Below are 15,264 nucleotides of genomic sequence, written 5' to 3'. Positions count from 1 at the left end.
GAATCGAGAGGCGAGTTTCTTTTCGTGGTTTGTAAAGTAGTAGTTTTTGCGAAGATTTGTTCTTCTCAAATGTTTACCACTTCTGACAACCCGTTTTGCCGTCGTTAAACTGCATTTCATACCGGTTTTCAGCTTAATTTTTAGCGCGAAGTCATGCTGTTCAGATCATTGCACATCTATCGGCCAATGTTGTGGCTAAGCAACTTCGATTGTAAATGTTGTTTCTATACCCTTGGATATTGCGCGAATAACTGCATACTAAATTTTAACTTGTGTTAATTTTTGTCCCAATGCATCGTTGATTTCGGCCTAATTCAAAGACTTCTTTTATTTTCGCCATTTTTTCCGCGCCTAATGATTTTTTCCGACCCGTTTTCGTCCTTACAGGTTATAGACAATCAGATTTATTGTCAGACACAATTTTGAGTCCAACTGACCCATGCAACTCATCATTTATTAACATTTTTGCTTTTGAGTCTATTCAGATGAGTCAAAAAATATACTTGTTTTTATGAATAGATTTTGTCTAGCTACCGTGTGAGAAGAACGGTAGGTCCCAAGACAATTTTTTTTCTCCTAAGCTAAGCGCATAAAGATGTTCTCTCGTTACGTATGTAAAAAAGATGTACCATTGCAATAAATACCAAGCTAGGCTAAAAATAAGATGAACTAAAATGTGGACGTATTCAAGTGACCGGCAGTGTATATAAAAAAAATATACTTTTCGTAAGGTTTTTGGTGTGCTGAAATCGAATCCGAAGTCAGAAAATTTCTATCATATCACGTTTTTGAAATATTCCCGTTAGAAAATCTGAAATGTCGTTTTTTAAAAGTTTTTGAGGTTATGTTCTTGCATTTTCGTAAATTCTTATATCGGCGAGGTTGGTAAATACGCTATAATACACAGTAGAGCGTGGCTGGGTCAAGTAATTCTATTAAAAATTTAGTATGCAGAAAAATATAATTTTTTTCTTGTTGAAAACAATATTTAAAATATTTTTAATTACATAAACAGCTTTTTGTTACTTGTTTATGGCTAAAAATTATTAAAAACATCGATTTTTTCATTTTTGTGATCCCCTTGAAGATGTTTCTCAAAAAATGAATTATTTTGAGTACTTGGCTCGTAGCACATAAATGTGAATATCTCTGGTAATCGCAAACAGAAGCAGACCAAACTTTGCCAGTATTAAGTATAGGCCTAAGGCAAAATAATATAAAAAAATTATCGATATGATTTTATATGTTTTTTTTTAATTAAGTTTAAAAATTACATTTTTTTTTTTGCCCATTTATCAAAGAAATTTTAATAACTCATATATAATTTTTTAAATTTAATTTTTTTTTTGTTATACGTTTTACAACAACACTCAAATAAACAAAATAACATTAACAAAATTTTTCAAACAATTACCAAACGTGAAATATACACTCTCAAAGATTCCCATAAATTCCTCAAAATATTTTCGATTTCCGAGGTACTCATGTTTCGGAGCTTATTTTATATACATAACCTGGGTTATTTTCTAAGATAAATATGTTTTCATATGAGTTGACACTTCTAAATTATATTTTAATAGCAAAAATATTAATTTTTAACAAAAAAAAAAAATTAATTTATCATAAGGGGACGACACACTGTGCAACAGTTAAAAATATGAAACATGTGTGTTCAATGTTCATGTACATCTGCCCTTTGGTTAGGTACATTTGTTTTATGCCGGATTCCTGAAAACATCTAATTTCAATTTTCGTCCCTTGGCAAAGGAAACAATTTGACAGCGCAATAGAGTTCTTAAATTTATTATTTTGTTTTTCAATAATTGTTTTAAAAAAGGAAAAAAAATGAGCAAAGTAATATAGTGAAATTGATTTGAAAAAGAAAGTTAAAGCTATAAAGCCTTTTGAAATTTGTTGGTTATTATATACAATACCTCAAATTTAACGACTTTTTACGGGTTTTTCTTAGTTAATTAAACAAACTATTTTGACTATTCTTTGATTCATCTTTCGGGTGAAACAAAATTTTTTTTTTCATATTAAATAATAGTTTTTGTGCTACAATGTTAAATAATATCGCACATTTTATTTTCATCGGTTCTTTTAGAATGCCGATTATAACCCAAATTTAAAGACTTTAAGAAATCATAAGAAAATAATATCAAAAATAAAATATAAACTTACCGATTCCGTCACTGTTACAGTCGTGGCACTTCCTCCAGAATCTAATGCATTACTCAAATTTGGACGGGCTTCTATACTGCTAACACAACAACAAATCCAAATATAACTCAAAAGTATCAAAACAAATCCTCTGTTTAAAGTTCTCAAACCCATGTTTTCTTTGCTTCTTCGTTGTTTTAGGTTTTCGTTTTGGTAATCGAGCATTACTTTGGCATTTTTAGCATTTTTCTTTTCACTTAATTCACTCTTAAAACTATTTAATAGCACCATTTGCAATTTAACCATTATCGACACTAAAAATACCGTTAAACTCCACCATTTAGCTGAAACACTATCAGCAAATTGACTTGTTTCAAATGATTTCCGCGGAGACGACCTCGTTTGATCATCCAAGTCTTTCCTTGTTGCACATTTTGACATATTTAAACTTAAACTTTGTGATTTACAATTACTAGGAATAATAATTAAATTAGGACTTGAAGCTTCACTATGATTAGAATCATCAATTTTTGGTTTAATAGCACCATCATTTAAAACCGTTGTCGTTGTGGAAAGTGTTGTTGTTGTTGTAATTTGTGTTGGAAGATCCAACAAGTCCATTTGTGATTCTTCGAGAATATTGTTTCTTTTGCAAAAATTCTCAAATGCACCATTCTTATAATTTTTCACTAAACCTACTAACAAATGTCGAAACTTTCTACTATGCGAATGCGATTGAATTCTTGTGTCACACCAACATGCTCGTCGAGCTAAATTCATTTCTTGCATTAGGGAAGCTGTTGCACTATCAAAATCGGTTTCCTTCATTTTATTTGTTGCAGGACACGGCAGCGGCGGCGATTGACAGTGGATGACACAATTGTTGTTGTTGTTTTTATTTGTATAAAGTTTGTGGTTGATTGCATTAGTTGTAAGCATTGCATTGAATTGGGATTTCAGACACACATGTTGAGGTAATACATTTTGGGGAAAAGCGAGTGATATTTATCTATACGAACTTGCGAATCACTGAAATGAAAAAGAAAAATAAACTTCATTTGTTGGTTTATAATGAAACAAATGATAGATTATGTTTTAAGAGTTGATTATATTTTTACATAATTAAACGATTAACGCCTTTCAAGGTTTTGTTAATTAAACACAAATTAATATTTGTAATTTTTCTGACAACAAAAATGTGTGTCATGAGCAAATATTGATGAGAAAAATCAAAAGTAGGTACTTGTTTTATTAAGTGACTAAGATTTTTTCATTTCATATTTTGAACCGAAAAAAATTATAAAGCACATTCGAAAATCGAGATATGCTTTTGGACTTGGACTGTGGCTGTGACCTACAGCCCTTAACATAAACCAAATATAAAACTATACGAACATCGAGATATTTAATCACAGTATCGACAGTGCTCGGTTGCTAAGGGTTTGGGTTATACAACAATAGAAATTCGAGTTCAGTGCAATTTAATTTCCATCGGGGAAAAAACTCATGAAAAAATTTACCATGATTAACCTTTTGTAACTCAAGATCGTTATATTACACGGTGTTACAAAAATGAGGTTTTAAAATATACGCGGGCGGAGACCTATCAGGTTTTGTAGAGCTAGTCGCACTGAATACGAAACGGTATTTGAAAATCCCCTAACACCCCCAAAATCTGGAGTTACGGGCAAAAAACGGTTTTTTGGACCTTCATCCATTGAAAAAATTCTAGCTTCGACAATTTTTTACCCATTTTCGATTTTTTTACAGTTTCTGATAGAAGATAAATATACTTTTTTAACAATGTATAAAACATGTAACTCGGTTAAACCACTTAGAATTTATAAGCTGTCAAAGTTCAAAAATTCAATTTTTTTTGTCATTTGCCCAACTTCGGCATCAATTTAAAGTATATGTTTTCAAAACAACATGCTATTTAAAAAATATATTCTAAAACTATATCTATTTCCCAATTGATCGAGGTATTTTTTATGAAAATCACTTCAAAATTGGCTTAGAAAAAAAAAAATTTTCGATTTCAACCCAGATACAGAAATTGGAACTTTTAGGTATAGAACAAAAATGTTGTTTCGGCACGTAGTAGGATAAGTTGGGCGCCAGGAATTGATGAAAGGTTTTTGTAGAGGAGCTCAATACAAACATTTTTTTTCTTTGGGAGGGGGGTCTATCTCCCCCCGTTTAGGTAGGAGGGGGCATTTTTCTAAAAAAAAATTATCAAAATAAAAAAAAATTATTAAAAAACAACGGCAACACTTACAGTAATAAATGATACCATTTCCAAAAGGCAAAATTGTGCATTTAATTCTAATTTTTAAATCAATATAATATTCCCAATAGTTTTTGAAATAATCGATTTCAAAGTTAAAAATAGGGGAAAAAAATTTTTTTAAAACTCATTTTATACTATTTTTGTCCAGACTGTGAATTTTAGTAAATAAATTACTTAAACAGAAAACTGCCTCAATTGATTCCTTATCGAACCGTGAAAACTATATGTTTCTACGTCTTCTAGTTTTTGGGAAAATTGAAAAATTATTTTATCAGATTTTTCTTTTTTCAAAATATTTTTTGTTTTTATTTGTTTTTATTTTTCAATTTTCTCAAAAACTAGAAGACGTAGAAACATATAGTTTTCACGGTTCGATAAGGAATCAATTGAGGCAGTTTTCTGTTTAAGTAATTTATTTACTAAAATTCACAGTCTGGACAAAAATAGTATAAAATGAGTTTTAAAAAAATTTTTTTCCCCTATTTTTAACTTTGAAATCGATTATTTCAAAAACTATTGGGAATATTATATTGATTTAAAAATTAGAATTAAATGCACAATTTTGGCTTTTGGAAATGGTATCATTTATTACTGTAAGTGTTGCCGTTGTTTTTTAATAATTTTTTTTTATTTTGATAATTTTTTTTTAGAAAAATGCCCCCTCCTACCTAAACGGGGGGAGATAGACCCCCCTCCCAAAGAAAAAAATGTTTGTATTGAGCTCCTCTACAAAAACCTTTCATCAAATCCTGGCGCCCAACTTATCCTACTACGTGCCGAAACAACATTTTTGTTCTATACCTAAAAGTTCCAATTTCTGTATCTGGGTTGAAATCGAAAATTTTTTTTTTCTAAGCCAATTTTGAAGTGATTTTCATAAAAAATACCTCGATCAATTGGGAAATAGATATAGTTTTAGAATATATTTTTTAAATAGCATGTTGTTTTGAAAACATATACTTTAAATTGATGCTGAAGTTGGGCAAATGACAAAAAAAATTGAATTTTTGAACTTTGACAGCTTATAAATTCTAAGTGGTTTAACCGAGTTACATGTTTTATACATTGTTAAAAAAGTATATTTATCTTCTATCAGAAACTGTAAAAAAATCGAAAATGGGTAAAAAATTGTCGAAGCTAGAATTTTTTCAATGGATGAAGGTCCAAAAAACCGTTTTTTGCCCGTAACTCCAGATTTTGGGGGTGTTAGGGGATTTTCAAATACCGTTTCGTATTCAGTGCGACTAGCTCTACAAAACCTGATAGGTCTCCGCCCGCGTATATTTTGAGTGTTACACCGTGTTATCAATCTACTTGCCTTTAACTATAATAAAACACGTATTTTTTAAAAATTCAATATCTTCATTATTTACTTACACTGAGGGAAAAAATAAATTGAAGTTGAAACGTCGTTGTTTCAAAGATGAACTACTTTGATTTATGTGACTTTAAGAAACGAAACCATCAAAAATCAACCTTTTTTTCCACGTTGATTTTAAAATGTTCATCTTCAACGCAAAATCATTCCGAATAATAGTTAAATCAATGTGGTTTTCATTGATTTCACGTTGTTTTATGGTGGCTTTTCCCTCAGTGTAGTTATTTCGAAATTTACAGAGTAAAAAAGTAAGTTTAAATAATTTATTTTTGTATATAAATGCAAAAATTTAAACAAAAAACTATCTAATATTTATTATTAGGCACTTTCCTAAAATCCAAAAATAAAACCCCGTTAGTTAATGCAGGAAAAATATTTTTTTCTGAATTTCATAATTTTTACACAAATTTGCTTATTTTCAAACAAAAGCCGAACTTTCACCACTAACTGCCAATTAAAAACTATTGGTGCCATTTATTAGAAATATGGTGTACTATTTCGATAAAGCAATATTTTAAAATTATGTTATAAACTTCAAAAGAAGAATAATATAGTTTGTACAGTTTTTGTTACAGATTGTTACAAATACAAAGAAACAATTCACCAATTTTAGGTTTATTCTCCAAAGATGCCGAACCAACTGAAATCCTATTCTAAGTTAGCTGTTTTAAGACCAACCGAAAGAATTTTTCTCCAATTCCTCTTCAATTGATGGCATAACTATTAAACATGACATAAAAGTCAAGAATTAAAGGAGTACATTAAAATATTTAGGGTCAAAGAATGTTTTTAGGGCGAAAGTTTTAATTAAAGCGTTTTAATTTAAGACCTTAAAGAGCACTTTGTTTAACAATCGGTTAAACTTCGAATTTCGGCTGACAATATTCTTCCATGCAGGACATGCTTTTTGAACCCATCGTATGTTATGTCGCTTTTAAAACAGCAATGAACTTATCTGGACCACCTCTCCTCCGTAATGAAAGCCAAATAAATTCACTCTTGACGCCTTGTCGAAGTAAATGGACAGCAGGTGAATTGGTGATCGATATTCAACGCACTGCTTATTATAATGATCCTCAGGGTGTTGTGAATTTGGTTTGCAAAAGTCGATATGATTGTACACTTTTACTAAATTCGATAAATTCTATTTATATTAATGATATTATGTATTCTGCATCATTTTTTTTTTTATTATTCTTTATTTTAGAATTAAAAATCCATAGTATTTTCGACCAAACGACTGACTGAACTTGTTCATATAAAAAGACATAAATGAAAAAGATATATTAGATTTTAAGCTAAAAAAAAAAAAACAAACAGCAGGAAAAACAAAATTTATGATTTTCGATAGACTGTTTTTTTAGTGAATAATAATCTTCTAGAGATAAAACAAAAAAGCATTTGAAAGCTTCAAATTTTATGATCTTATAAACAAATATTTTTTTATGATGCCGTAATTGCACAATTATTAGATATTGGTACGTGTCATGAGACAAAAATTAAAAAAAAAAAATTCTATTTTTAACCGACTTCCAAAGAGAGGAGGTTGTCAATACGACTGTATTTTTTTTATGTTTGTTACTCCAGAACTTTCGAATTTCCAGTCTGGAATTATTTCAATTTGGCCCAGTTCTGACAATGGCATCTATGAGAAAGAAGTTGTTTTTTTTTTATATCGATGTAAGTTAAGGTATGCATTGTTTTTGTTCATATAACTATGTATGAATTAAATATAAATTAAAGGTCTAACAATGCTCTTTCTAAAACATAACATTTATTGAGAATCGTTAAAAAAACATCTGAGATATTCATAGATTACCGCGTAGTCTGCAAAAACGTTTCTTCCTCAGATAATATGATGTGTGCAATTCACACGTGGTTGAAGTGAAACCTTAAAAATCATTTTTCTCCCTAAAATAAAAAAAATCGAAAAAATATAAATTTTTTTTATTCCATCACTTTTTTTATATGACAACCTACAATAAATTGTATACCATCTGAAAGCTTATTGCTTCAGCTCAAAATATTTATATCGACTATGTCTATACAACATCTACAAAAAGAGCTAGAATTTTTTTTAACTTAATTAGTTTTTATAAAAAAAGCAAAAAAATCAATCTCTTTTCTCTTCCAACGCACAGTGGTCGATTTTGAGTCACTAGGTGGACTTAATTCTTTTGTATGTCTTACTGGCTTTGAATATTATTTTTAATGTGATAACTTCTTACAAATCGATGAACCCTGGTCTCCCGTTCTTCCCGTTCCTGTTAGCAGTTTTTTCACCTTAGCTGCTATATTCATTTTTAATGTACAGCTTAAACTATTACACTGGTTTACAAGAGTTTTACTGCCGAAACAAAAATATACTTTTCTGAAGGTTTTCGGTGTCCTGAACTCGAATCCGAAGTTAAAAAATTTTTGAAATATTACCGTTAGAAGATGCAAAAAAACGTTTTTTTGGGTACTTCGGACCTTATTCTTTAATATAAGGAAAATTGTTTGAACATATTTAGTAACGGTTTCTATAAGAACTGTTTTCCATCTTTCAATGCCTGTTTAAATCTTTCTGATGTCTTTTTTATTGCCCGAGATATCTTTAATGGGAAAAAATATTTCTTTTTCCCAAATTTTTGACCGTTTTCGAGCCCTTTTGACCGTTTTTTATTTATATCTTTTTCGTTTTGATAGATATATTAATCAAATTAACAGGAAATATTAATAAAAGCCAGGACTATATTTGTGCAAAATTTCAATCATTTTCATAATCACATTTTTGAGATAACGGTTAAAAGATGGTCTTTTTTTTCTCTAAGGTAATGATTCAAACTACAAAATATAAAAAAATCACGATGGCACTCTTCGGCACTTTTTTTTAATCGTCCAAAAAGTAAAAAACAAACATCTGAAAACTATCAAAAAAATGCCTTACAACATTCAGTTAATAGAAATAGAATCCGACTTTTTTTTTACAAAAAAACAAATTGAATTTAAAAAAACATACCACTAGCATTTTCTGACATTTTTTTGTTCAACTCAATTACTCACTTTTATCATAAACTATCACTTTGTAAACACTTGTTAACTCGCGGACGTTAAAATAGAGAGTGAGCAAATCATGAATGATAACATTGAGATGCTTCCCATGAATAAAATAACGGAATCAAAAAATTATTTTTGTTGTTTTTTCTTGTTTAAGAATATTTACTTTCGGCCTAACGGTATTTTTTATGTTGACAACAACTTTTTTTTCGACTTTTGACCAACTACGATGTACTGAATCGACCAGTGTGCAACGCCATTAAATCCATTTTTTAAATGACAACCTATAATACATTTTATATCATTATTATTTCACTTTTTATATGACGCTTCAATCGTATTTCTACCATGCCTACAAAAAAAAGTAAGAGTTTTTTAAAGCCAACCATGTCGAAATTTCAAACTGAGATTACGGTACTTCCTACACTGGTTGCTGGTCATCGGCAACACATCTTCACAGGTGTTTTGAGGTATTTTTCAATTAAAGATTATATAACTTGTAGAGCACGTACCATTATGTGTGATATATCAATTGAAAGGTAATATTATCAGCATGCGTATTAAAGTTAAATAAATTTGTTATGTGCTCTAGATCAAAAGATATAACGTGTTTAAAAAAGAACATCTTTTAACCGTTATCTCAGAATTTTGAATATGAAATTAATTGAAATTTTGCACAATTATAATTTATTTAATTACCTATCTACTGTATAAATTTCATTCATCTACCTGTCACTTTTTCGTTTCATCTTGTTTTAAATCACTACCATACTAAAGAAGTTTTCACTTCAAAAAAATTTTGAGTTTACAAAAAGTATAACAAAAATATTTTTATTCAAGTTTGGTGAAGGCCAAGCGCATCATCAATTAAATAAAATTTTCTTTACATCTTCTATTTCAATCAATAGTATACACATTTTGAAATCACACACGATAAGCTCTCCTATATTTCCTTCAAACCGTAAATTTATAAAGAATATCTTACCCACACTTTTGAAAAATTTTTCTTTTACAATAAAAATAAACTGGTATTTAATCGAATAATCAAAACGTGCCAAGCATAACATTATGTATTACCTATATATTTTGCAGACAACATTAATTTTAGGTAAACTTAATCCCTAGGTAAATATTTTGCTTCTCCTAAATTGACAAGAGAAAAAAGGATTTCATGCAGGAGTTAACAAACATATTAAAACTTTTTTATAATTTATAATAAAAAATATTTACTTAGGTAGATTTTGTAATATTTTTTCCGCATAGGTACATACCTATTTATTTTTACTCTATAAAAGCTTGTGGGTGCAATATTCATTACTTTATGACAACAATTTTATCAAACTTAATAACCTTGGCTACCTTTTCTAACTTACTTATCTTAGAATAAATATGCAAATATTAAAAAGGTAGTGACTTAAAACCCCGGAAAGATAAAATTTAATGTAACACAGATGTTATAAACATACATACTCTTTTATAACATTTAAATGATTAACAAATATTTACAGAGAGCAAACATGTGACAGTTGCAGTATTTATTTTTTCTTAGAATAAAATAAGCCAGGAATGCGTTTTATTAGATAAAGTAGTAGATAGTAGTAATATTAAAATACTTAGTTTTATTTCATAATAAACAAACACTCCCATTTTTATCAAAATAAAGGTATTCAGGACTGATACCATACAAAAATATTTCTATAAGCAAAATAGAATAAATTCCAGAAGTATTTATAAAGCTCAAAAATATTCACATTTTTATTTAGCTTATCCATAAAATTCTTCACATTCATGTAAAATTATAAATTCTTGATTACATTTTTTGTGACGTCAATTATTTAAACATGTAACACTTGAAGAAGAACTCGTAAAACCAAATTTGTTCTTACGCAAAACAAAAATATTGATCATTCGAAACTATGTATATAGAAAGAAAAGTGTATAAATACTGTGATGTCTTGAAAATATACATAAATACAAAAGTCCTTGGTCTTGAAAACGTTAACATATTGAAATTAATTAAAAGTAAAAATTTCTATTTCTGCAAATGTTTTTTGTTTTCGTTTTCATGGTCAAAAACACTCACGCACATTTGAATTTTCTAAATCATCCAAATCTGCGTGGCGCATAAATGTCTGGCATTAAAGCAATCATAAATCTTCAGTATTTTTGAAGATTGTTATGTTTTTTTTGCTATTTCAATTCGAATAGTGACGGGAATCATTTATAACAACAATAAACAGGTGTACAATGGAAAGCCTCATTAGCATCTTTACTGTGTGCGAAAACAATCACAATCAAGTGTTTACTTTTTTACTATTTCACAGATTCTTCTCATTGTTATCGATTATTTGTGAAGAATGACGAATTTGATTGGTTAGCTAATGAATATGATAAATAATGAAAATTTATACTAAAACCACACACCGCGCCGTGAAAATCTACACATGTTTTCAAATTCGAATGAGCAATAAATGCACTTGTTCGAAATATGTCAAAATCAAAAATTAGGATTCTCTATTTTTTTTTATTTCTGAATTTAATGAATTCGCTTGTAGTTTTCAATTAATTTATTCGAAAGGATTTGTTTTTTTTTTTTTTGTTTGTTTGATGTTTAATAAAGATAATATGTAAAGTAGTTGGCACACGGTAGATTAGAATGATTTCATTTCATACATTCAACCGCGTGTGTTTATTAATTCAATTTTAGGGGAATTTAAATTAAGGGTGTCATCCAGTGTTTTGAAAACAGAAACCCCTTACGGGTGACGCAATATAAAATTTAATTCCTCAACAATATTTTTTGTGTTTTATACAAAATTACTGAACTATTAAATAATTCATTAAAATCCATCCCAAATCGTTTTGTGACGCAATTTGTATAAAATCTTTTCTGGTTGCTTGCATAAAAAATATTCACTTACGTCTTAGTTTATCTGTGACGTGTTGTTATTTTTTTTTTACTTGCGTAAAAAATTCTTTTTTTTTAATATAATACAGTAAAATAAGGAGAAAAAAGGGGTAAATCTCGGAATGAATGTTAGTAGAAATTTTTTTTGCTCAATATCTTCCTTTTGCCATTCTATAACATATCTCAAAAGTCTAGAAAAATCTCATGTTCGCTTGTCGCGATTTCAAGGTCAAATCGCGAAATGGAGATTTTCAAAATTAGCAAAAATAGGCTATGGTATTATATACACATATGATACATGATTTCAAGGTATTTTTTAATGCTGATTCCAAAAAATCTAAAATCAAGACAATCTGACGTCTCTTTAAAAAGTTATACCTGTTTTTCATCTGTCAACTCATATTATTATAGCAGTTGCAAACTTACTGCCGACAAACCCTTAAAAGTTATGGTAGATGAACCAAATTTTGCATGAAGATTTTAGAATCCATCATTATTAAAAATCAAAACAATCCATTACAAAAAATATATATACCTACGAAATAATGGTATTTTTTGATGGAGCGGCAAATTTTAGGATATGCACTAAAGAAGATTCTTGTTCATGTTCTTGTTTTTATGCTTAACTTTATAATGCTTAGTTTAATACATATAGGAAGAAAATATCTCAATTTGCGTTTTAAAAGTATCTGAACTGCAATTAAAAATTTCTTCTTAACAGCATTTTTGTTTCATCCAGGAAACAATTAAATCGTGGATAATTTTTTTTTAATTCCATAAAGTTTTTTTCTGACAAAATACAAACAAGTTAGAAAAACTTATTTAAACCCGAAGGATTCCATTAGGTATAATTTCAACAACTTTAAACTTAAAATTTTGACATGTGCTTCCGTTCGATCAGCAAATATGTTTAAATTTGTATTTTAGTTAAAACAAAAGTACACAAATAGAAGGTGGCAGTAACCTCTAAAAATTGTGTAAACAAATAGAACTGCTAAACTAAATAAAATAAGTTTGGAAGGTAATGTATCTTGTGTTTATCTATAAATATTTTTTTCTCACGGCTGACGCGGGCAGTAACTTTGGTAAATAAAAACGCCAATATCAACTCATTTTTATGTGAGAAAAATCAAACTAAAACAGATGCGCAGCATTTTAAATTATTTCTTTTTGTCATAATTCATAAGTTTATGAAGAAAAAACAAAAAATAAATATAGATTTTCACCTACTGTCTCCACAAACAAAAACATTATCTCATAAATGAATAAAGAGGAAAAATATATAAAATTTTTGGCGGCACGTTAGTTGTCTTTGGCAGCAGGCCATTTACCAAATTTATTCCAAAAAAAAAAAGAAAAGCTACTAACACACAAATACTAGATATTCATTGCACGTTGCAGTCTTACCCACTAAAATACGTAATAATTTTCTTCCAAACGCATTTTCGTAAAAATCTTTTCCAATTTCCGTGTATTTAAGTTAAAAGCCATGTTGTTTTTAGTTTATTTTACATATTTACGAACTATTGCTGCCAAAAATGTATGCATCGATTCAAATTAATGACTTTTGAGTTGAAGACATTAAGATATTGATCACTTTTGTTTCAATTAGGAAAACAAAAAAAAATAAAATTTAAATGTGTAATTTTAAGCAACTTGTATTTGGAAACTTGCATTTTTTACTTTACACAATAGTATGTACTATTATAGTACATTATTTATAAATGGGGCTGGGGCATTGTTTCAGGATACCAAATATGCCCTTAACTCAATTTTAGAGTTCTGGCGCATAAGCCCTTTTTGCTTTGTACGGCAGGTTTTTGAAAAAGTTTGCTATCTCAAACTTAAACAAGGTACAAAGACTTTCCCGCATAGGAATAACGGGTTCATAGAGGTTTACGCAACAAGCTGGGCTTTAAATTATGCCAACATTTCTTGGTCTTATTCTCGACCAAAAGGTATCTAGAGGTTCATGGAAAATAATTTTAGAATAGCACTCAATTTCAATTTCATTTCAATTCCATTTCAATTCCATTTCAATTTCAATTCAATTTCAATTCAATTTCAATTCAATTTTAATTCAATTTCAATTCAATTTCAATTCAATTTCAATTCAATTTCAATTCAATTTCAATTCAAATTCAATTCAATTTCAATTCAATTTCAATTCAATTTCAATTCAATTTCAATTCAAATTCAATTCAATTTCAATTCAATTTCAATTCAATTTCAATTCAATTTCAATTCAATTTCAATTCAATTTCAATTCAATTTCAATTCAATTTCAATTCAATTTCAATTCAATTTCAATTCAATTTCAATTCAATTTCAATTCAATTTCAATTCAATTTCAATTCAATTTCAATTCAATTTCAATTCAATTTCAATTCAATTTCAATTCAATTTCAATTCAATTTCAATTCAATTTCAAAATTATTCTCTAAAGAGTTAAGAAAAAAACGTATCAAACACTTCTCTCTAATGATTAGGTAAATAATTCTTCTAGACATCTTTTTAAAAAAAGAACCGTGATAGAAAAGTATTTGCAGTTGTTGAATATAATTTGTTATGTCAGTTGCTCCGATATGATAAAATTTTATAACTTATATTCTGTTTAATTCTTGAACGTGACAAAGAAAACACACCTGCGGAATGTAATTATCTTAAACAATATACATACATTCACGATTTAAGTTATAAACTATAAATAAAATCTGAAAGCTTGTTATGCTGCATTAAACCAGTTTGAAAACACTCGTGTACAAATTCAATATTTGACTTTATTATCATGTAGTTATAAATCCGCAGGTTTTATAATCTTAATTAACTTTATATTTTATTATTGCGCCACATGCAAATCTCAGTTTTGTTTCTTTTTTTATCATTTAATCTTATGCATATAAATTTTTAAGATCTAATGTTAAATAAAACCAAAAATAACAAATAACATTTCTATATTTGTGTTCTTTGTGGGGAAATTCCATGTCTTTAGCTTTGAAACAATATAATTTAGCAGAAACAGAAAATGAAATTCCAGATTGGAGGAAATGATGAACGTTGTTGGCTAGACTGGAGAGGAATCGAACGTTTTGAAATGTTGAATATTTAATCAATAGAAATTAAAATAAATTATAACAAAATAAAAGGAGTAAAAAGGGTAATCGTGTGAGGGACTATATATGGTAAGTCAATTTTAATTATGCCAAACATTTCGCAATTATTCCTACATCGACAATATTTTCCACTGTTTTTAGAATAATCTTTTCAATTTTTTTGAGTCTCATCGTCCTTGAAAATATTCAAGTTTCATTATTTAAGTTCTTTAAAAGATTACAATTCATTACATTCTTGGGGGTAACTCAATCATCCAACCAATTTACAAAAACTTGTATCATAGCAATAACTACTTGAAAATCCTTTGATATTGAAGAACCTACTTAAAAGAAAGAAATTTCTTTTCATTTTTGTACAAATGAATTAATAATA

The 15,264-nt window shown here is 28.4% G+C and overlaps 1 protein-coding gene across 24 annotated transcripts in view; it reads right to left on the bottom strand.

The window, feature by feature from the left end:
• The window catches only part of LOC129907435 (sodium/hydrogen exchanger 3), a 115,657-nt gene that overhangs the window by 71,618 nt on the left and 28,775 nt on the right, over positions 1-15,264 (bottom strand). For all 24 annotated transcript variants that reach the window (XM_055983649.1, XM_055983650.1, XM_055983656.1 and 21 more), the window contains exon 2: positions 2,185-3,192. In XM_055983649.1, the coding sequence (XP_055839624.1) occupies positions 2,185-3,102 (918 nt within the window). In that variant the 5' untranslated portion in view covers positions 3,103-3,192. The remainder of the gene's footprint in view (positions 1-2,184; positions 3,193-15,264) is intronic.

This window comes from Episyrphus balteatus, chromosome 1 (genome assembly GCF_945859705.1).
Source record: "Episyrphus balteatus chromosome 1, idEpiBalt1.1, whole genome shotgun sequence".
NCBI classification, from domain to species: Eukaryota; Metazoa; Arthropoda; class Insecta; order Diptera; family Syrphidae; genus Episyrphus; species Episyrphus balteatus.
This window is presented reverse-complemented; position numbering and strand designations above follow the sequence as displayed.